The sequence below is a fragment of the Chiloscyllium punctatum genome, chromosome 18, assembly GCF_047496795.1.
Source record: "Chiloscyllium punctatum isolate Juve2018m chromosome 18, sChiPun1.3, whole genome shotgun sequence".
Lineage (NCBI taxonomy): Eukaryota > Metazoa > Chordata > Chondrichthyes > Orectolobiformes > Hemiscylliidae > Chiloscyllium > Chiloscyllium punctatum.
In genome coordinates, this window is record NC_092756.1 from 95,250,906 (window position 1) to 95,272,528 (window position 21,623).

Genomic DNA, 21,623 nt, shown 5'->3' on the forward strand with positions numbered 1-21,623 from the left:
CAGTTGTGTCAAACATTTGGACTGGGATTAGATTTTAAACTATTGACTAGAGGCTGTTGCTGTAACCTTGTTCCAGTGAGCACAGGCAGATAGTGAGTATTCCTTCCAAGCTAAAAAGCTTAAGCTGTTGTGGAATTTCCAATGATGAGAATTGCTCACTTAGTCCAAAAATCCCTCTACACAGAAATAAAACAGAACAAAATATTGGGACAAGCATCGAAACAAGGTTGAGAAAAAAGGATTTAATAATCAGCTGTTAAACATCAAAACCCCAAGAACCCAATGAAATGAAGTAGTTACACACAGTACTCCGTTCCATGGTGAACACTATTTTAATTTTGTACAGAGCACAACCAAAGTCATCCACTAGAATGAAGTCACCATGTCCAACAAATGGAGTCCTTGAATCCCACTCAGCTCAGGGTGAGCCTGTCAAACAGGTACTCTCCCAGGCCATTCTCAGGGGCTCCCAGTCTCTTCAGGTTGGTGATGTGATCTCCCAGCTTCTTGATCATCTTCACTTGCTCATCCAAGTAGTGCCTCTCCAGGAAGTCACACAGCTGGAAGAGGAGACAAAGATTAGCCTCAAGGAACAAACCATGCACCTGAATGTGACATCCCATTACAGACATGACCATCATCACCACGTTGTGGTGAGGGAGGGGGACAATCAGGGATGCCTTCTGAAAAGGCTTCAGTATTTCAGCCTGCAGGAGGCAGGTAGATTAGATTTGGAATTGTCCCCCCAGGGAGTAAACAGATTTCCTTCCAAACCTTTGGAGAGAAAAATGTGAAACTCACATGAGGGTCAGTGTGGCCAGAGGAGAGTTTGTGCAGATCCAGCAGACTCTGGTTCACATCCTTCTCCATCTGCAGAGCTCTCTGCATTGCCCCACTCATCCTGCTCTGGCTTCTGGAGGGAGGGAAGTCAGGAGAGAAAATAAACAGTTCATCTCAGACAGATGGATCACAGGCTACATCTGATCAGTTCAGTATTCCACCAAACATTGCAAGAGTTGGATTTCAGGCCAATTGTTTTACTGACCCCTTTAGTTTTCACTGTTCCTTGAGCTGAAGACATTTTAGAAGATCCTACTGGAAAACTGTTTTAAGATACATTTGTATTATAGTATCTAAAAATACACACCAATGGTGGTAATTCCTTGCTGTACTGTTCTATCCCTTTTGACTAGCCCATTCGAAACATCTTGGAGATGCAGCTACCTTCCATCCCAATGGATTCTCCCATTCTTACCTCCGATTACTAGGGGTGTTGGAATTGACATCTGAGGTTACATAGTGGATCATTCTTACATGGGAATGTTGCTCTCCATCCAGTATTCTGGATCATCCCAATTGCCTATTGCTGTTTCACAAGTGAAAACTAGTTTTTTTAAAATTCAATGCATGGTTTTGGTGAACAATTTATTCAAATCTGGAGACAATAAACAGTTTGTGATACCAGTCAATTTGAATTCACACAAAATAAACCTTCAAAAGGTTTACAGAAGCCAACCTTGACATCCTGCAGGAGGACTCGGCCTCCACGTTTATTCTGGAATTCCATCAGTTTCTCGGCGTGTTCCCGTTCCTCATGGGACTGCTCCTTGAAGAACTCAGCAAAGTGACGCAGGGCAACATCATCCCGGTCAAAGTAAGAGGACTGCAAGTGGAGATAAAGTGGGAAGTAAATCTCAATCTCATCCATGGTTCAATCAGAAAGTGACCCATCCCACCATTTCAATTCCCTTCCAATTAATTGAAGTTAGTGACAAAAGCTGAAAGTCATCTCTTGTGAATTTTGGCCCAAATAACAGACATTTGGATCTCCCTGACCTGAAGATCAAAAAACCAACTGCAACCCCTGGCCTGTATCTTAAGGAGGCAGTGTGCTAGTGTGGCACAGGACTGTGAAGGTCCCAGTTGAGGACAGCCATTAGACATCCCTGCACTGCAGTTTGGAAACATTCATGCTCAATGCTGGAAGCTGGTGAGGTCATTCACCAACTGAAACTCAGGACATGAACATATTGATGAACATGTGAAGTCTCAGTCAGCTCTCTCATTACCAAGCTCACCCATCTGAATGAGTATCCACTCTGCACAGAATTTTGACTGTGCTATTTTGTAAATCATTCACATTTCAATGTGTGAAAGTGTGCCATTTAACCACCTTTCCTCATTCAAAGTTAGGTTATGAAAAGCTTACTTCAACAGAAATAGCTTTTATTAGGACAACTTTTAAGATTAATATTTTGTTTAGAGAAATTTTTTCAATAAAGATGAGTCATAACCAGCTAAAGAGAATTAAGACATCACCTGCCTCTGCAGTCAGGAGGGTAATTGCCAGTGGTTACACTGTGCAGAGTGACAATAAACTGGGGACCCTCACCCAGAGGAGGGTTATAGTTTAAGGGCCATCCTATACAGGGTTTCAGGGTCAAGTGTGTCCAGGGAAGGGGACAAGGACAACAGTCTCAACACAATTTGCTCAGACGTATGACCAAGGAAATTCCTAGATACTCCATATAGTTACATCACAGTCTTAACTTTAAAACAGAACCTTCAAGCCCACAAGCCTCACCATGGAGAGGTAAACATAGGAGGAATAGAGCTCCAGGTTGATCTGCTTGTTAACAGCATCCTCACAGTCCTTGTGGTAGTTCTGACACACTTGGGAGGCCATCTTCACTATTCCTGCTCACTATCACCCAGATAACTCCAGACCTGAACCTCACTCCCATAAGCTCTTGTATTTATCCCCCAGGGACCATCCAGGGAGAGGTAGCACCAATGATGATTGACAATTCCTGACAGCCAATCAGGAATCCCCCATGAACATAGGCCCCAATGAGAGAGTGGGGATGTGTTAACCAGAGCTGATCAGAGGTGTAGATTAGAATCAGGTCTGGATGATTATTCTGTGATTGGAACAGCAGGAGGTCACTCAGCAGAATTTCAATCAGGTCACTGTGAGTGTGTGTCCTTTTGAAAGAAATAGGTTTGGATTAGGAAAGGTTTTCAAGTTTTCTTTTAAAATAAAGTTTGTTGTGACCAATTGAAAGAGGGGCTCAATAAAGAAGGAGAGTCAGTTTCGCAGCCTTTGGTGTTGGAAATGGGAGATTGGCGCTAGGACAAGGAAATTATAACAGGAGCAGAAGGGGCAGGGACTGGAACGCTGTTCTCAATGGTGGGGAGTCCAGAATCGGGGGGGGTCATAATCTCATGACACGGGGTAAACTGTTTAGGCCTGAGATGAGGAGAAAAGTCTTCACTCTGAGAGTGGGGAGGCTGTGGGATTCTTTGCCACAGAAAACATTGAGACTAAAACATTGAATGTTTTCCAGGAGGAGTTAGGTACAGCTCTTAGGGCTAAAGGGATCAAACTTTATGGGGATGGAGTGGGAGATGGTATTAGAACATAGAACAATACAGCACAGAACAGGCCCTTCGGCCCACGATGTTGTGCCGAACGTCTAACCTAGATTAAGCAACCATCCATGTACCCAGCCAAATGCCGCTTAAAGGTCACCCATGATTCTGACTCTACCACTCCCACGGGCAGCACATTTCATGCCCCCACCACTCTCTGGGTAAAGAACCCACCCCTGACATCTCCCCTATACCTTCCACCCTTCACCTTAAATTTATGTCCCCTTGTAACACTCTGTTGTACCCGGGGAAAAAGTTTCTGACTGTCTACTCTATCTGTTCCTCTGATCATCTTATAAACCTCTATCAAGTCACCCCTCATCCTTCGCCGTTCCAATGAGAAAAGGCCGAGAACTCTCAACCTATTCTCATACGACCTATTCTCCATTCCAGGCAACATCTTGGTAAATCTCCTCTGCACCCTCTCCAAAGCTTCCACATCTTTCCTAAAGTGAGGCGACCAGAACTGCACACAGTACTCCAACTGTGGCCTAACCAAAGTCCTGTACAGCTGCAACATCACTTCACGACTCTTGAATTCGATCCCTCTGCTAATGAACGATAATACTCCATAGGCCTTCTTACAAACTCTATCCACCTGAGTGGCAACTTTCAAAGATCTATGTACATAGACCCCAAGATCCCTCTGTTCCTCCACCTGACTAAGAACCCTACCATTAACCCTGTATTCCGCATTCTTATTTGTTCTTCCAAAATGGACAACCTCACACTTGGCAGGGTTGAACTCCATCTGCCACTCCTCAGCCCAGCTCTGCAACATATCTAAGTCCCTATGCAAACGACAAATGCCCTCCTCACTGTCCACAATTCCACCTATCTTCGTATCATCTGCAAATTTACTGACCCACCCTTCGACTCCCTCATCTAAGTCATTAATAAAAATTACAAACAGCAGAGGACCCAGAACTGATCCATGCGGAACTCCACTTGTAACCGGGCTCCAGGCTGAATATTTACCATCTACCACCACTCTCTGACTTCGACCGGTTAGCCAGTTTTCTATCCAATTGGCCAAATTTCCCTCTATCCCATGCCTCCTGACTTTCCGCATAAGCCTACCATGGGGAGTTAAATGATCAGCTTCAATCACATGGAATGGTGGAGCAGGCCTGAAGGGCTGAATGGCCGACTCCCATTCCTTTTTTTTCTCTCATTCTATGTTTCAATAACCTGTTTAGTAAGAGTCTTGTGGCACAGGGGTAGTGTCCCTTTGTCTGGGCCAGGAGGTCTAGGTACAAGACACTACCTGCTCCAGAGGTGTCCGATAACATCTCTGGACAGGTTCATAAGGAAACAACCAGAGCTGTTGCAGGCCCAATGGACCAAATGGCCTCCTCCTGTGCCATAACAGTTCTGTGATTCTGTGGATGATCTGCATCTGAACAGCGTTTCCCTGCCTCTGTCTCCTGACTGACCTTTCTGTGGATTGTCACCTCGCTGTGATGGAGAGCCTCAAGTGTCCTGTTGAGTCTGAGAGCGATACCTCAAGAGTTTCCACCTCCTGGAAGGACCACCCAGGATGGTAAGGTCAGAGGGGAGGATCCCGATAAAGTGCGATGCAAAACAAGTCCTCAACGGCCATCCATCCAGGCTGAAGGTATTTGTCTGCAATCCACAGGGATGGGTAAAGGCTGCAGCAGGAGGGAGATCCCCAGTCAACATTTCCTTGTCACTTGAGCTGTACCTACCTTCTGTCAAGTACCGTGTCTGTGCTGTGAACAGTATTTTTGTGTGTTTGTGCCTGTGTGTGCGCACATCCACTATCCTTCCTGTGAAGCATCCATTCCTAACGTTATCCGAGACAGTTCAGATCTAATTTGAAGACTATAATCCTATTCCACATCCCTAGTTCTATTTGACCAATTGTGAAGAAACAGTTCCCCTGTATCTTCTCTGTCAAATCCATTCAACCTCATTAAAATTTCAATTGCACTCCTTCCTTAACCTTGTACCCTGAGGATTGTGGGCAAACTATTGATGTCATTTAACCAGCTCTTTATCTCTGAGTTCATTCAGAAATTCAGGGCTGCACCATTAATACCTGAACTGAGCACTCCAGATGTGGTTGAACCAGAGTTTGACAATTTTACAAAGAACCTCCATCCAGAAGGATTCAAAAGAACAAAGAAAATTTGCAGCCCAGGAACAGGCCCTCCAAGCCTGAGCCGATCCAAATCTACTGTCTAAACCTGTCGCCTGGTTCCTAAGCATCTGTATCCCTCTGATCCCCACCTAATCGTGCATCTGTTCAGATGCATCTTAAATGAATCTACGGTGCCTGCCTCTACCCCCTCTGCTGGCAACACGTTCCAGACACCCACCACCCTCTGTATAAAGTACTTGCCGCATTTATCCCCCTTAAACCTTTCCCCTCTCACCTTGAAAGTGTGACCTCTCGTTATTGAATCCTTCACCCTCGGACAAAAACTTATCTCTATCTACCCTGACATTACCCTTCATCGTTTTAAAAATTATGAGGGGCATGGATAGGATAAATAGACAAAGTCTTTTCCCTGGTGTCAAGGAGTCCAGAACTAGAGGGCATAGGTTTAGAGTGAGAGGGGAAAGATGTAAAAGCAACCTAAGGGGCATCTTTTTCACGCAGAGGGTGGTCCGTGTATGGAATGAGCTGCCAGAGGATGTGGTGGAGGCTGGCACAATTGCAACATTTAAGAGGTATTTGGATGGGTATATGAATAGGAAGGGTTTGGAGGGATATGGGCCAGGTGCTGGCAGGTAGAACTAGATTGAGTTGGGATCCCTGGTCAGCATGGATGGGTTGGACCGAAGGGTCTGTTTCCATGCTGTACATCTCTATGACACTACTCAACCTCTCTTCATAGCTAGCACCTTCCATACCAGGCAACCTCCTCGTAAACCTTCTCTGCACCCTCTCCAAAGCGTCCACATCCTTTTGGTAATGTGGCGACCAGAACTGTACACAGTATTCTAAATGTGGCTGAACCAATGTCGTGTACAATTTTAACATGACCTGCCAGCTCTTATAATAGAACAAAGAACCTCTTTGAGATCAGGACTAAAATTACATTAGTTCCTTTGCTTTGTGTTTTTACATCTGTTCACTTGTCTGAATAATTTCATTTTGATCATTAGTTTTGATAACAAGCAGAAGATGTCACCTTTTATAAAACACTGTGAATTGTCTTTCTTGGTCAGAAGTGGATCACTTTACACTTCCCCTCAGTGTCCTGTATCTGACAGTCTTGCCCATTCCATTAAACGTTGCCACATTCTGCTCTCATGGTCATGTGTCACCTGATGTAGAGTCATCATTTTATTGATGGCCCTTCATTCCTTCATCTATAACATTGATAAATCTCATGAAAAGCTGTTTCCCAGTGCCTCTCCTTGGGAAAAGTAATCAGATCTAGCTAATTTTTAATTCACTCACAGGATGAGGTGCTAGTGGCTGGGTCAGTATTTATTGCCCACAGCACAGCGACGAGCACTGCTGCCTCTCAGTGCCAGGATCACTGGTTCGATTCCAGCCTTGGGTGACTGTCTGTGTGGGTTTCCTCCCACATTACAAAACCGTGCAGGCCAGCTGAATTGGCTATGCTAACTTGTCCAGAGTTGTTTGGTGTATTAGTCAGAGGAGGGTGGGTTACTCTTCAGAGAGTCAGTGTGGACTTGTTGGGCCAAAGGGCCTGTTTCCATACTGTAGATAATCTAATCTTAACTACCCTTGTCAAGGTGGTGGTGATGATTTGCCACCTTGAATTGCTGCTGTTGTCTATGTGGTGGAGGTAGACCCACAATCCTGTTTGGGAGGGAATCCAGGATTTTGACTCAGCAACAGGGGAAGAACGGTGACATAATTCCAAGTCAAAACAGTGAGTGGTTCAGAGGGGATCTTGTAAGGGGGTGGAGTTACCATGTATTTCTGCCCTTGTCCTTCTAGATGGGAGTGGTCATGGGTTTGGAATATGTTGTCTGAGGAGCTTTGGTGAATTCCTACAGCGTTTGATCGATGGTACATCTTGCAGTTGCTAAGTGTCAGTGAATGGAAGGAATGAATCAAGGGGGCTGCTTTGAACCGGAGGGTCTCATGATCCTTGAGTGGTGTTGGCACACTCCCCATTATCCTGACTTTGACACCCCCTCCCCAAGCCAATTCCCCACCTCTCCCTGTGATCATATGATTCCCTGTCAACAACATAATTCAGGTGGCAGCTTTAGCTTTTCATAAACTGACACTGATCATGTCCATCCTCCACATTAAAGGAGCAGCACAAATCAACATGCATGCTGGGAAACACCACCTCTGGACTAATGACGATAACCACATCCATAAATTATCTTGTCACTTGGAGTATCAGTCCCAATATCAACATTCAGAACCTAGTCAAGCCGGTAAAATGGACCATCTCAATTTGCACACTGGGAAGGTAGGAAAAGAACATTTGACTTCAGTGTGCGCAAAGACAAACCATGTGTGCATTTTCAAACCCAGAATTACAGAGGAGGTGGTAAGCATCAAAGTTGACATTTATGATAGACATCAGCACAAGAATAACATTTTAGATAGGGAAATGTTGTCTTTTCTTCCCCTCCTAAGACAGGACCTACCCCATTAATCTCAGTTCAAGCTGAGAAAGATGAACAGCACAGCCTTAAGATGGCTGAGCAGTCATTGACCAAGTTACTTTGTGCCCCACTTATTGTATTGTGGGCTGTGTGCATCCCAAGCAAGATCAGCATTCATCACCCATTAGATTTCCCTTGAAGTCAGACTCCCCACTCAGCACAGTATATAAAAGATACTGATTTCATGTAAAAATGAACAGAAAAAACATTTGGAACAAATTACTGCAAATGCTACTTGAGTCCTATAGCTTTCTTTGCACCAGCTGCTCTCAGTATTTGACAGCCCGGGATTGTTAGAGCAGTTAAAAAAAATAAATTGTTACAATTATCCCACATGGGTTAAGGTAGGCACTATTGCATTTCCTCACGTAGAGGATAGTTATTAGCCAAGTAGACTAGAGACACTGATGCCAATCAAAAGCAGAATCTTCATTCCTCCAGCATGGAACGTGGCTAAGAGAGAAACCATTTCCCAGCTTGGGAAAACCACCATATAGCAATCAAGCATCACTTATCCAAGAACAAAAAAGGTAGTGTACCTTTGAGCAAGATATTCAACTTGGTTTTGTAAGGGGGTCATAGTGGATCAGCTACAAAGTCAGAATCTAAGCATTAGAACTAATTGCTGGAAAATACTAAAGTCTGACAAATCAATTGCACAAGAGTAATTAATATTTCAGGTCCAGTGACTGTTAACTGACTTCACTCCACAGATGTTGTTAAACCCAAGCTTTCCCAGCTGTGTTTCTTCCTGATTTCCAGCAGCCAATGTTTTTTGCTTCAATTTTCAAAGACCTCTAAGCATTGACACAACTGGTGTACTCTGAACAATCATTCAGACTCCAAATTATTGACTAGTCTGTTGCTGTAAACTTGTTCCAGTGAACACAGGCAGATAGTGAGCACTGCGTACAAGCTAAAAAAAACCCACTTAATTCCACAACTGCTTTCCAATTGAGAGTTGCTCACTTAATCCAAAAGTCTCTCCACAGACCAGAATAAAAACACTGAGCAAATTACTGGGATAATCATTGAAACAAGGTTGAGAGAAAAGAGGATTTAAGTGATCAGATGTTAAATATCAAAACCCCAAGAACCAAATGAAACGAAGTAGTTACACAAACTAGTCAGTTCCATGGTGAACACTATTTTAATTTTGTGCAGAGCACAACCAAAGTCATCCACTCGAATGAAGTCACCATGTCCAACAAATGGAGTCCTTGAATCCCACTCAGCTCAGGGTGAGCCTGTCAAACAGGTACTCTCCCAGGCCATTCTCAGGGGCTCCCAGTCTCTTCAGGTTGGTGATGTGATCTCCCAGCTTCTTGATCATCTTCACTTGCTCATCCAAGTAGTGCCTCTCCAGGAAGTCACACAGCTGGAAGAGGAGACAAAGATTAGCCTCGAGGAACAAACCATGCACCTGAAAAAGTGATGTCCCAATACAGATGTGGGAAATCTCCACCACATTGTGGAGGGGGAAGAGGTGCACTCTGGGATGCCTGTTGAAAAGCTTCAGGATTTCAGCCTGCAGGAGGCAGGTCAATGATAATTGCAATCTCTCGCCCCCCCACCACCACCACCAAACCAAGGAGTAAACAAAGATCATTTCTTGCCAAATTTTTACAGAAAAAAAATGGAAAACTCACATGAGGGTCAGTGTGACCAGAGGAGAGTTTGTGCAGATCCAGCAGACTCTGGTTCACATCCTTCTCCATCTGCAGAGCTCTCTGCATTGCCTCCGGACCATTGCCCCACTCATCCTGCTCTGGCTTCTGGAGCAAGGGAAGTCAGGAGAGAAAAAAAAAAGCTCATCTCAGACAGGTGAATCAAAGTCTACATCAGATCAGTCCATTATTCCAAAGAGTTAGATTTTACTGCCTCCTTTAGATGTCACTGTTCCCAGAGCTTAAAATTTAGAAGCGTACCATACTGTGAAAGTACATTTTGAAAAGGTATAATCCAAATGTAATTCCTCGCTTTACTGTTCTATCCCTTTTGATCAGCCCATTAGAAACATCTTGGAGATGCTGCTACCTTCCACCCCTATGGATTCTCTCATTCTTACCACTGAAGAGGGGCCTTGGAATTGATAGCTGAGGTTATATAGTTTATCATTCTTACAAGAAAATGACTCTCCATCCAGTATTCTGGATCATCCCAATTACCTATTGCTGTTTCACAAGTGCAAAATAGTCTCCAATTCAGTGCATTGCTCACCAATACAATCTCCAATTCATATAGCATTTATTCAGTCTTGAGGCTCAACAGATTTGACTGATACTAGTCAATTGGAGTTCACACAAAACACTAAAATCTCCAAAGTTTACAGAAGCCAACCTTGACATCCTGCAGGAGGACTCTGCCTCCACGTTTATTCTGGAATGCCATCAGTTTCTCAGCGTGTTCCCGTTCCTCATGGGACTGTTCCTTGAAGAACTCAGCAAAGTGACGCAGGGCAACATCATCCCGGTCAAAGTAAGAGGACTGCAAGTGGAGATAAAGTGGGAAGAAAGCATTACTTTCATCCTTGGCACAATCAGAAAAGTGACCCATCCACTACTTTAATTCCCTTCCAATTAATTGGAGGGAGAGTGACAAAAGCAGAATGTCATCTGTCGATTGTGACAAGAATAGCAGACATTTTGACCTCCCAGAAATGAGGATCTGAAAAACAAAACACCAACTGCAACCCCTGGCCTGTATCTTAGGGAGGCAGTGTGCTAGTGTGGCAGAGTACCGAGAAGGTCCTTATTGGAGACAACCATTAGACATCCCTGCACTGCAGGTTAGAAACATTCCTGCTCAGTACTGGATGCTAGAGATCATTGACCAACTGAAACAGGACATGAACATGACTAACAGGCAGAGATCTCAGTCAGCTACCCGATTACCAACCTCACCCACCTGAATAACCACACTGTCCTGCTATCTACTCCGCACAGAATCTGGACTGTGCTTTTGTTAAAGATCATTCACATTTCAAGTGAAAGGAGTGCCATTTAACCACCTTTCCCTACAATAAGTAAACTCACTTCATCTTCAACAAAAGACAACAGCTTCATTTGGACAGTTTTTAAATTCAATACATTTGGTTTAGAGAAAGTTTTTTGAAAAACATAGATGTGTTATGGAGTCAGATGTACAGCATGTAAAAAAATGGTCAACTCATTACACCATCCAGATATCCCAACCCAATCTAGTCCCACCTGCCTGTATGCCTCCAAACCCTTCCTATTCATACACCTATCCAGATAGCTGTTAAATGTTGCCATTGTACTAGCCTCCACCACTTCCTCTGGCAACTCATTCCATACACATACTACCCAGAGTGGAAAAGTTGCCCCTTGGGTCTCATCTTTCCCTTCTCACCCTAAACCTATGCCCTCTAGTTCTGGACTTCCATACTACAGTGAAATGGCTTTGTCGATCCTATCCATGCCCCACATGATTTTATCAACTTCTGATGTCACCCCTCAACCTCAGACACTGCAGGGAGAAAAATAGCCCCAGCCTGTTCAGCCTCTCCCAATAGCTCAAATCCTCCATCCCAGGCAACATCTTTGTAAATCTTTTCTGAACCCTTTCAAACATTTTTCAACATCTTACCAATAGGAGGGAGACCAGCATTGAACACAAAATTCAAACAGTGGCCAAACCAATGTCCTGAACAGACTATAATTAAAGAGAATTAAGACAACACCAGCCTCTGCAGTCAGGAGGGTAATTGCCAGTGGTTACACTGTGCAGAGTTACAATACAACTAGGGACCCTCACTCAAAGGCCAGTTATAATTTAAAAGCATTCTAAAATTACAACAGGGCTTCAGGGTTAAGTGCATCCAGGGGGAAAAAAAAAACCAACAATTACAATATATTGAATTTGCTCAAGCATATGACCAAGGAAATTCCTAGATGCTCCAGACAGTTATAGCACAGTCACAACTTTAAAATAGAACCTTCAAGACCACAAGCCTCACCATGGAGAGATAAACATAGGAGGAATAGAACTCCAGGTTGATCTGCTTGTTAACAGCATCCTCACAGTCCTTGTGGTAGTTCTGACACACTTGGGAGGCCATCTTCACTATTCCTACTCACTATCACAGAGATAACTACAGACCCATACCTCACTCCTGCAGGCATTTGAATTTATCCTCCAGGGAGAGGTCTCACCAATGATGATTGACAATTCCTGACAGCCAATCAGGAATCACCCTTGAACATAGGCCCCCAATGAGAGAGAGGGGGTGGGTGTGTGAACCAGAGCTTTTTTTTTATTTCAAAAATATACTTTATTCATAAATGATTTGATGGTCTGTACATTGGATCATGCCATACATATGTCCATATTTACAAACACAGATTCGACTTTATTCTTGTCCTTTACAATCCTGTGCATTTTTTCAATCTTGTATATATACATATATTTGGCTGAGGCATCAGCAGAGCCCAAAAAAACGTCTGTATGGGCCCCCTGTTCTTCTTTCGGCAGGCCGATCTTACACGGTGGTCTTTCCCCACCGCGCCTTGGCGGCAGCTGCCCCAAGCTTCAGCGCGTCCCTCAACACGTAGTCTTGGACCTTGGAATGTGCCAGTCTGCAACACTCGGTCGGGGTCAACTCCTTCAGCTGGAAGATCAACAGGTTTCGGACCGCCCAGAGAGCGTCCTTCACCGAGTTGATGATCCTCCAGGCGCAGTTAATGTTCGTCTCGGTGTGAGTCCCGGGGAACAGGCCGTAGAGCACGGAGTCCCGCGTCACGGCGCTGCTCGGGACGAACCTCGACAAGCACCACTGCATTCCTCTCCAGACTTCCTCTGCATAGGCACATTCCAGAAGGAGGTGTGTGACAGTCTCGTCCCCCCCGCAGCCACTTCGAGGGCAGCGTGCGGTGCGGCAGAGAGTCCGGGCGTGCATAAAGGATCTCACAGGCAGAGCCCTTCTCACCACCAGCCAAGCCACGTCTTGGTGCTTGTTGGAAAGTTCTGGCGATGAGGCATTCTGCCAAATGGCTTTGACAGTCTGCTCAGGGAACCGCTCGACAGGATCCGCCCTCTCCTTTTCCCGAAGGGTCTCAAGGACGCTACGTGCTGACCACTTCCTGATGGAACCAGAGCTGATCAGAGGTGTAGATTAGAGTCAGGTCTGGATGATTATTCTGTGATTGGAACAGCAGGAGGTCACTCAGCAGAATCTCAATCAGGTCACGGTGAGTTTGTGTCCTTTTGAAAGAAATAGATATGGATGAGGAAAGGTTTTCAAGTATTCTTTTAAAATAAAGTTTGTTGTGACCAACTGCAAGAGGGGCTCAAGGAAGAAGGGGAGTCAGTTTCTCAGCCTGTTGTCTTGGAAATGGGAGAGAAAGATGTGCAGTTTTCAATGGCGGGGAGTTCAGATTTGGGGGTAGGTGGGGGGACAGTGTAGTGACACGGGATAAGCTGTTCAGGACTGAGATGAGGAGAAATGTGTTCACCCAGAGAGTGGGGAGCCTGTGGAATTCTCAGCCACAGAAAACATTGAGACTCAAAGATTGAATGTTTCCAAGAAGGAGTTAGGTACAGCTCTTAGGGCGAAAGGGATCAAAATGTTGGATGGAGAATGGGAAGATGGTACTGAGTTAGATGATTAGCCATAATCATATGGAATGGTGGAAGGGTGAACAGCTGACTCCCATTCCTTTTTTCTCTAATTTTATGTTTCAATAACCTGGGTAGTAAGGGTCTTGTAGCACTGGGGTAGTGTGCCTCTGTCTGGGCCAGGAGGTTTGAGTGCCAGACCCTACCTGCTCCAGAGGTGTCTGATAACATGTCTGGACAGGTTCATGAGAAAACAACTGGGCTGAATGGCCTCCTCCTGTGCCATAACAATTTTGTGATTCTGTGGATGATCTGCATCTGAACAGTGTTTCCCTGCCTCTATCTCCTGACTGACCTTTCTGTGGATTGTCACCTCGCTGTGATGGAGGGCCTCGAGTGTCCCGTTGATTCAGAGAGTGATACCTCAAGAGGTTTCCACCTCCTGGCAGGGCCACCCAGGATGGTAAGGTCAGAGGGGATATCCCGGTAAAGTGCAATGGAAATCAAATCCTCAACGGCCATCCATCCAGGCAGAAGATATTTGTCTGCTAACCATGGGGGTGGGTAAAGGCTACAGCAGGAGGGAGATCACAAATTGACATTTCCTTGCCACTCGAGCTGGCTCTACCTTCTGTGAAGCACCGTGTCAGTGTTGTGAGCTGTAATTTTGTGTGCTTGTGCACGTGTGTGTGGATTCACTATCCTTCGTGTGAATAAGCCATTCCGAACATTATCCTGGACAGTTTAGTTCTAATGTGAAGATTCTAATCCCATTCCACATCCTCAGTTCTATTTGACCCATTGTGAAGAAACAGTTCCCCTCTGTCTACTCTGTCAAATCCATTTATCACCATAAACATTTCAATTACACACATCCTTTAACTTTCTACCCTGAGGAATGTGGGCAAACTGTTGATGTCATTTAACCAGCTCTTTATCTCTGAGTTCATTCAGAAATTCAGGGCTGCACCATTAATACCAGAACTGAGCACTCCAGATGTGGTTGAACCAGAATTTGACACTTTTACAAAGAACCTCCATCCATTGGGATTTGAACCTCTTTCAGATCAGGACTAATATTTAATTAGTTCCTTTGTTTTGTGTTTTTACGTCAGTTCACTACATTTCTATCCAATTGTCTGAATAATTTCATTTTGATCATTAGTTTTGATAACAAACAAAAGATGTCACCTTTTATAAAACACTGTGAATTGTCTTTCTTGGTCAGAGGTGGATCACTTTACACTTCCCCTCAGTGTCCTGTATCTGACAGTCTTGCCCACTCCATTAAACTTTGAACATTCTGCTCTCATGGTCATGTGTCACCTGATGTAGAGTCATCATTTTATTGATGGCCCTTCATTGATACCATTGACGAATCTCATGAACCGTTATGGCTCCCAGTGCCTCTCCTTGGGGAAAGTAATCAGATCTTGCTAGTTTTAATTCACTCCCTGGCTGAGGGTGCTGTTGGCTAGGCCAGTATTTATTGCCCATCCTTAATTACCCTTGTCAAGGTGGTGGTGATTTACCTTCTTGACTTACTGCTGTTGTCCATTTGGTAGATGTAGACCTACAATCGTGTTAGGTAGGGAATCCAGGATTTTGACTCAGCAACAGGGGAAGAACAGCGATATATTTCCCTGAGTCAAACTGGTGAGTGGCTCAGAGACAAACGTGCAAGGGTGGGGTTGCTATGTATCTTTGCCCTCTTCCTTCTAGATGGGAGTGGTCATGGGTTTGGAACATGTTGGCAAATTCCTACAGCATTTGGTAGATGGTACACCTTGCAGATGTTAAGTGTCAGTGGGTGGAAGGAACGAATGTTGGTGGCTATTGTGCCATTGAAGTGGGTTGCTTTGAAGTGGAGGGTGTCAAGATCGTGGAGTGTTGTGTGTACACTCCCCATTATAAAGACTGACAGCCCCTCTCCCAAGCCAATTCCCCAGCAATGATCACGAAATTCCCTGTCAATGAAATCATTAAAGGTGGCTGCTTTGTCTTTCCCCAAACTGAAGCTGATAACATCCATCCTCCAAATTAAAAGATTCAAGCCCAAAATCAAAATGCACACAGGGAACCACCACCACCTGAGAACTGATGAACATAACCAAATCCATAGATAGCCTTATCACTTGGAGCATCATTTCTAATATCAACATTCAGAGCCTGCTCAAGCCTGTAAAATGGACTCTCTGTTTGCACACTGGGGGAATTGGAAAAGAACATTTGACTGAGCGGTGCGTGCAAATTTAAAGCACATTATGCATTTTCAATCCCAATAGTATTGACATGTAAAGCACCAAAGCTTACATTTGTAGCGGACATTGATAGAATACCACTGTAAATGGGAAACACTGTCTCCCCAGTCCCCAAAGACAGGCACCTGCCCCATTTATCTCAGTTCAATCTGAGAAAAATGAACAGTGTAGCCTTATGATGATTGAGCAGTCATAACTGAGTTATTTAGTGACCCCCTTATTCTATCACGGGCTGTGAATATGATACACCCGATCAGTACTAGTCACCTGTTAGATTTCCCTGGAAATAGCTCAATGCCACAGTGATCTACATGTGACTCCACACTCCATGCAGAGTATAATCGAAGGAGAGCTGATTTCATGTAAGTTAAAGGAAAAATAATTGGAACAAAATCCTGCAAATGCTACTCGGGTCCTAGAGCTGCCTTCAATATTTGACACCCCTGGATTGCAAGTGCAGTAAAAAGGGAATTGCTCTATTTGTCCCACATGGGACAAGGTAGGCCTTTGCTGCATTTTCTTACGTAGAGGATAGTTATTAACCAAGTAGATGAGAGACACTGATGCCAATCAAAAGCAGAATCTTCATTCTCCAGCATCGAACGTGGAAAAGAGAGAAACCATTTCCCAGCTTAGGAAAACCACCATGTAAGTAATCTTGTATAGCTTATCCAAGAACAGTCAAAAGGTAGTGTGCCTCCTAGCAAGATATTCAACCTTTGTATTCTTGTAAGAGGAGGCTAAATCAGAATCTAAACATCAAACCTATTTGCTGGAAAACAGTAGCTATTGCAAGAAAAAAAAAAACAATATTTCAGGTCTAGCAACTGTTCTCAACTGATTTCACACCACACATACTGCCAAACCCAAGTTTTCCCAGCAGGTCTTCGTCCTGAGTTGCAGCAGCCAGTTATTTGCTTCAGTTTTTAAAAAGTTGAAAGAATTGCTCAGAGTATAGCAGTTGTGTCAAACATTTGGACTGGGATTAGATTTTAAACTATTGACTAGAGGCTGTTGCTGTAACCTTGTTCCAGTGAGCACAGGCAGATAGTGAGTATTCCTTCCAAGCTAAAAAGCTTAAGCTGTTGTGGAATTTCCAATGATGAGAATTGCTCACTTAGTCCAAAAATCCCTCTACACAGCCAAATAAAACAGAACAAAATATTGGGACAAGCATCGAAACAAGGCTGAGAGAAAAGGATTTAATAATCAGCTGTTAAACATCAAAACCCCAAGAACCCAATGAAACGAAGTAGTTACACACAGTACTCAGTTCCATGGTGAACACTATTTTAATTTTGTGCAAAGCACAACCAAAGTCATCCACTAGAATGAAGTCACCATGTCCAACAAATGGGGTCCTTGAATCCCACTCAGCTCAGGGTGAGCCTGTCAAACAGGTACTCTCCCAGGCCATTCTCAGGGGCTCCCAGTCTCTTCAGGTTGGTGATGTGATCTCCAAGCTTCTTGATCATCTTCACTTGCTCATCCAAGTAGTGCCTCTCCAGGAAGTCACACAGCTGGAAGAGGAGACAAAGATTAGCCTCAAGGAATAAACCATGCACCTGAATGTGACATCCCATTACAGACATGACCATCACCACCACATTGTGGGGAGGGAGGGTGACAAGCAGGGATGGCTTCTGAAAAGCTTCAGGATTTCAGCCGCAGGAGGCAGATAGATTAGAATTGGAATTGCCCCCCCAGGGAGTAAACAAAGATTTCCTTCCAAACTTGGAGAGAAAAATGTGAAACTCACATGAGGGTCCATGTGGCCAGAGGAGAGTTTGTGCAGATCCAGCAGACTCTGGTTCACATCCTTCTCCATCTGCAGAGCTCTCTGCATTGCCTCCAGACCATTGCCCCACTCATCCTGCTCTGGCTTCTGGAGGAAGGGAAGTCAGGAGAGAAAATAAACAGCTCATCTCAGACAGGTGGATCACAGGCTACATCTGATCAGTTCAGTATTCCACCAAACATTGCAAGAGTTGGATTTCAGGCCAATTGTTTTACTGACCCCTTTAGTTTTCACTGTTCCTGGAGCTGAAGGCATTTTAGAAGATCCTACTCTTAAACTGTTTTAAGATACTATAATCCAAATGTATCTAAAAATATGCACCAATGGTGGTAATTCCTTGCTGTACTGTTCTATCCCTTTTGATCCTTTTGACCAGCCCATTAGAAACATCTTGGAGATGCAGCTACCTTCCATCCCTATGGATTCTCCCATTCTTACCTCAGATTACTAGGGGTGTTGGAATTGACATCTGGAGGTTATATAGTTGATCATTCTTACATGGGAATGTTGCTCTCCATCCAGTATTCCAGATCATCCCAATTGCCTATTGCTGTTCCACAAGTGTTAACTAGTTTTTTAAAAATTCAATGCATGATTTTGGTGAACAATTTATTCGAATCTGGAGACAATAAACAGGTTGAGAGATTCCAGTCAATTTGAATTCACACAAAACACTAAAATCTCATGTTTACAGAAGCCAACCTTGACATCCTGCAGGAGGACTCTGCCTCCACGTTTATTCTGGAATGCCATCAGTTTCTCAGCGTGTTCCCGCTCCTCATGGGACTGCTCCTTGAAGAACTCAGCAAAGTGACGCAGGGCAACATCATCCCGGTCAAAGTAAGAGAACTGCAAGTGGAGATAAAGTGGGAAGCAAATCTCAATCTCATCCATGGTTCAATCAGAATGTGACCCATCCCACCATTTCAATTCACTTCCAATTAATTGAAGTTAGTGACAAAATCAAAAAGTCATCTCCTGTGAGTTTTGGCCCAAATAACAGACATTTGGATCTCCCTGAACTGAAGATCAAAACCAACTGCAACCCCTGGCCTGTTTCTTAAGGAGGCAGTGTGCTAGTGTGGCACAGGACTGTGAAGGTCCCAGTTGAGGACAGCCATTAGACATCCCTGCACTGCAGTTTAGAAACATTCATGCTCAATGCTGGAAGCTGGTGAGGTCATTCACCAACTGAAACTCAGGACATGAGCATATTGATTAACATGTGAAGTCTCAGTCAGCTATCTCATTACCAAGCTCACCCATCTGAATAAGTATCCACTCTGCACAGAATTTTGACTGTGCTATTTTGTAAATTAATCATTCACATTTCAATGTGTGAAAGTGTGCCATTTAACCACCTTTCCTCAAAGTTAGTTATGAGAAACTTACTTCAACAGAAATACCTTTATTAGAACAACTTTTAAAATTAATACATTTTGCTTAGAGAACGTTTTTCAATAAGATGAGTCATAACCAACTAAAGAGAATTAAAACATCACCTGCCTCTGCAGTCAGGAGGGTAATTGCCAGTGGTTACACTGTGCAGAGTGACAATAAACTGGGGACCCTCACCCAAAGGAGGGTTATAGTTTAAGGGCCATCCTAAACAGGGTTTCAGGGTCAAGTGTGTCCAGGGAAGGGGACAAGGACAACAGTCTCAACATACAATTTGCTCAGACATATGCCCAAGGAATTTCCTAGATACTCCATATAGTTACATCACAGTCTTAGCTTTAAAACAGAACCTTCAAGCCCACAAGCCTCACCATGGAGAGATAAACATAGGAGGAATAGAGCTCCAGGTTGATCTGCTTGTTAACAGCATCCTCACAGTCCTTGTGGTAGTTCTGACACACTTGGGAGGCCATCTTCACTATTCCTACTCACTATCACCCAGACAACTCCAGACCTGAACCTCTCTCCCATAAGCTCTTGTATTTATCCCCCAGGGAACATCCAAGGAGAGGTAGCACCAATGATGATTGGCTGTCAGGCATTGTCAATCAGGAATCCCCCATGAACATAGGCCCCCGTGAGAGAGTGGGGATGTGTTAACCAGAGCTGATCAGAGGTGTAGATTAGAATCAGGTCTGGATGATTATTCTGTGATTGGAACAGCAGGAGGTCACTCAGCAGAATCTCAATCAGGTCACGGTGAGTTTGTGTCCTTTTGAAAGAAATAGGTTTGGATTTGGAAAGGTTTTCAAGTTTTCTTTTAAAATAAAGTTTGTTGTGACCAACTGAAAGAGGGGCTCAATAAAGAAGGGGAGTCAGTTTCTCAGCCTTTTGTGTTGGAAATGGGAGATTGGTGCTAGGACAAGGAAATTATAACAGGTAGATAGGGCAGAGAGTGGAATGCTGTTCTCAATGGCGGGGAGTCCAGAATCAGGGGGGGGGGGTCACAGTCTCGTGACACGGGGTAAACCGTTTAGGACTGAGATGAGGAGAAAGGTCTTCACCCAGAGAGTGGGGAGCCTGTGGGATTCTTTGCCACAGAAAACATTGAGACTAAAACATTGAATGTTTTCAAGAAGGAGTTAGGTACAGCTCTTAGGGCTAAAGGGATCAAAGTTTATGGGGATGGAGTGGGAGATGGTACTGAGTTAGATGATCAGCTTCAATCACATGGAATGGTGGAGCAGGCCTGAAGGGCCAACTCCCATTTTTTTTTTCTCTCATTCTATGTTTCAATAACCTGTTTAGTGAGAGTCTTGTGGCACAGGGGTAGTGTCCCTTTGTCTGGGCCAGGAGGTCTAGGTACAAGACACTACCTGCTCCAGAGGTGTCTGATAACATCTCTGGACAGGTTCATAAGGAAACAACCAGAGCTGTTGCAGGCCCAATGGACCAAATGGCCTCCTCCTGTGCCATAACAATTCTGTGATTCTGTGGATGATCTGCATCTGAACAGCGTTTCCCTGCCTCTGTCTCCTGACTGACCTTTCTGTGGATTGTCACCTCACTGTGATGGAGAGCCTCGAGTGTCCCATTGACTCTGAGAGCGATACCTCAAGAGTTTTCACCTCCTGGCAGGACCACCCAGGATGATAAGGTCAGAGGGGAGGATCCCGATAAAGTGCGATGCAAAACAAGTCCTCAACGGCCATCCATCCAGGCTGAAGGTATTTGTCTGCTATCCACAGGGGTGGGTAAAGGCTGCAGCAGGAGGAAGATCCCCAGTCAACATTTCCTTGCCACTTGAGCTGTACCTACCTTCTGTCAAGGACCGTGTCTGTGCTGTTAACAGTATTTTTGTGTGTTTGTGCCTGTGTGTGCGCACATCCACTATCCTTCCTGTGAAGCATCCATTCCTAACGTTATCCCGGACAGTTCAGATCTAATTTGAAGACTATAATCCTATTCCACATCCTCAGTTTTAGTTGATCCATTGTAAAGAAACAGTTCCCCTGTATCTTCTCTGTCAAATCCATTCATCCTCATTAAAATTTCAATTGCATTCCTTCCTTAACCTTGTACCCTGAGGATTGTGGGCAAACTGTTGATGTGATTTCACCAGCTCTTTATCTTGGAGTTCCTTCAGAAATTCAGGGCTGCACCATTAATACCTGAACTGAGCACTCCAGATGTGGTTGAACCAGAATTTGACAATTTTACAAAGAACCTCCATCCAGAAGGATTCAAAAGAACAAAGAAAATTTGCAGCCCAGGAACAGGCCCTCCAAGCCTGAGCCGATCCAAATCTACTGTCTAAACCTGTCGCCTGATTCCTAAGCATCTGTATTCCTCTCATCCTCACCTAATTGTGCATCTGTTCAGATGCATCTTAAATGAATCTACGGTGCCTGCCTCTACCCCCTACCCCCTCTGCTGGCAACGCGCTCCAGACACCCACCACCCTCTGTATAAAGTACTTGCCGCATTTATCCCCCTTAAACATTTCACCTCTCACCTTGAAAGCGTGA

At 44.3% G+C, this 21,623-nt stretch overlaps 1 protein-coding gene across 1 annotated transcript; it reads right to left on the minus strand.

The window, feature by feature from the left end:
• Positions 1–9,271: 9,271 nt before the first annotated feature.
• LOC140488987 (ferritin, middle subunit-like) lies at positions 9,272–19,568 on the minus strand. The gene is made up of 6 exons (XM_072588216.1): positions 19,467–19,568; positions 18,400–18,546; positions 17,659–17,784; positions 10,402–10,548; positions 9,711–9,836; positions 9,272–9,439 (listed from the first exon to the last, which is right to left on the minus strand). The coding sequence occupies exons 1-6, from the start codon at positions 19,566–19,568 to the stop codon at positions 9,293–9,295; spliced, it is 795 nt and encodes a 264-aa protein (XP_072444317.1). The 3' UTR covers positions 9,272–9,292.
• Positions 19,569–21,623: the final 2,055 nt, after the last annotated feature.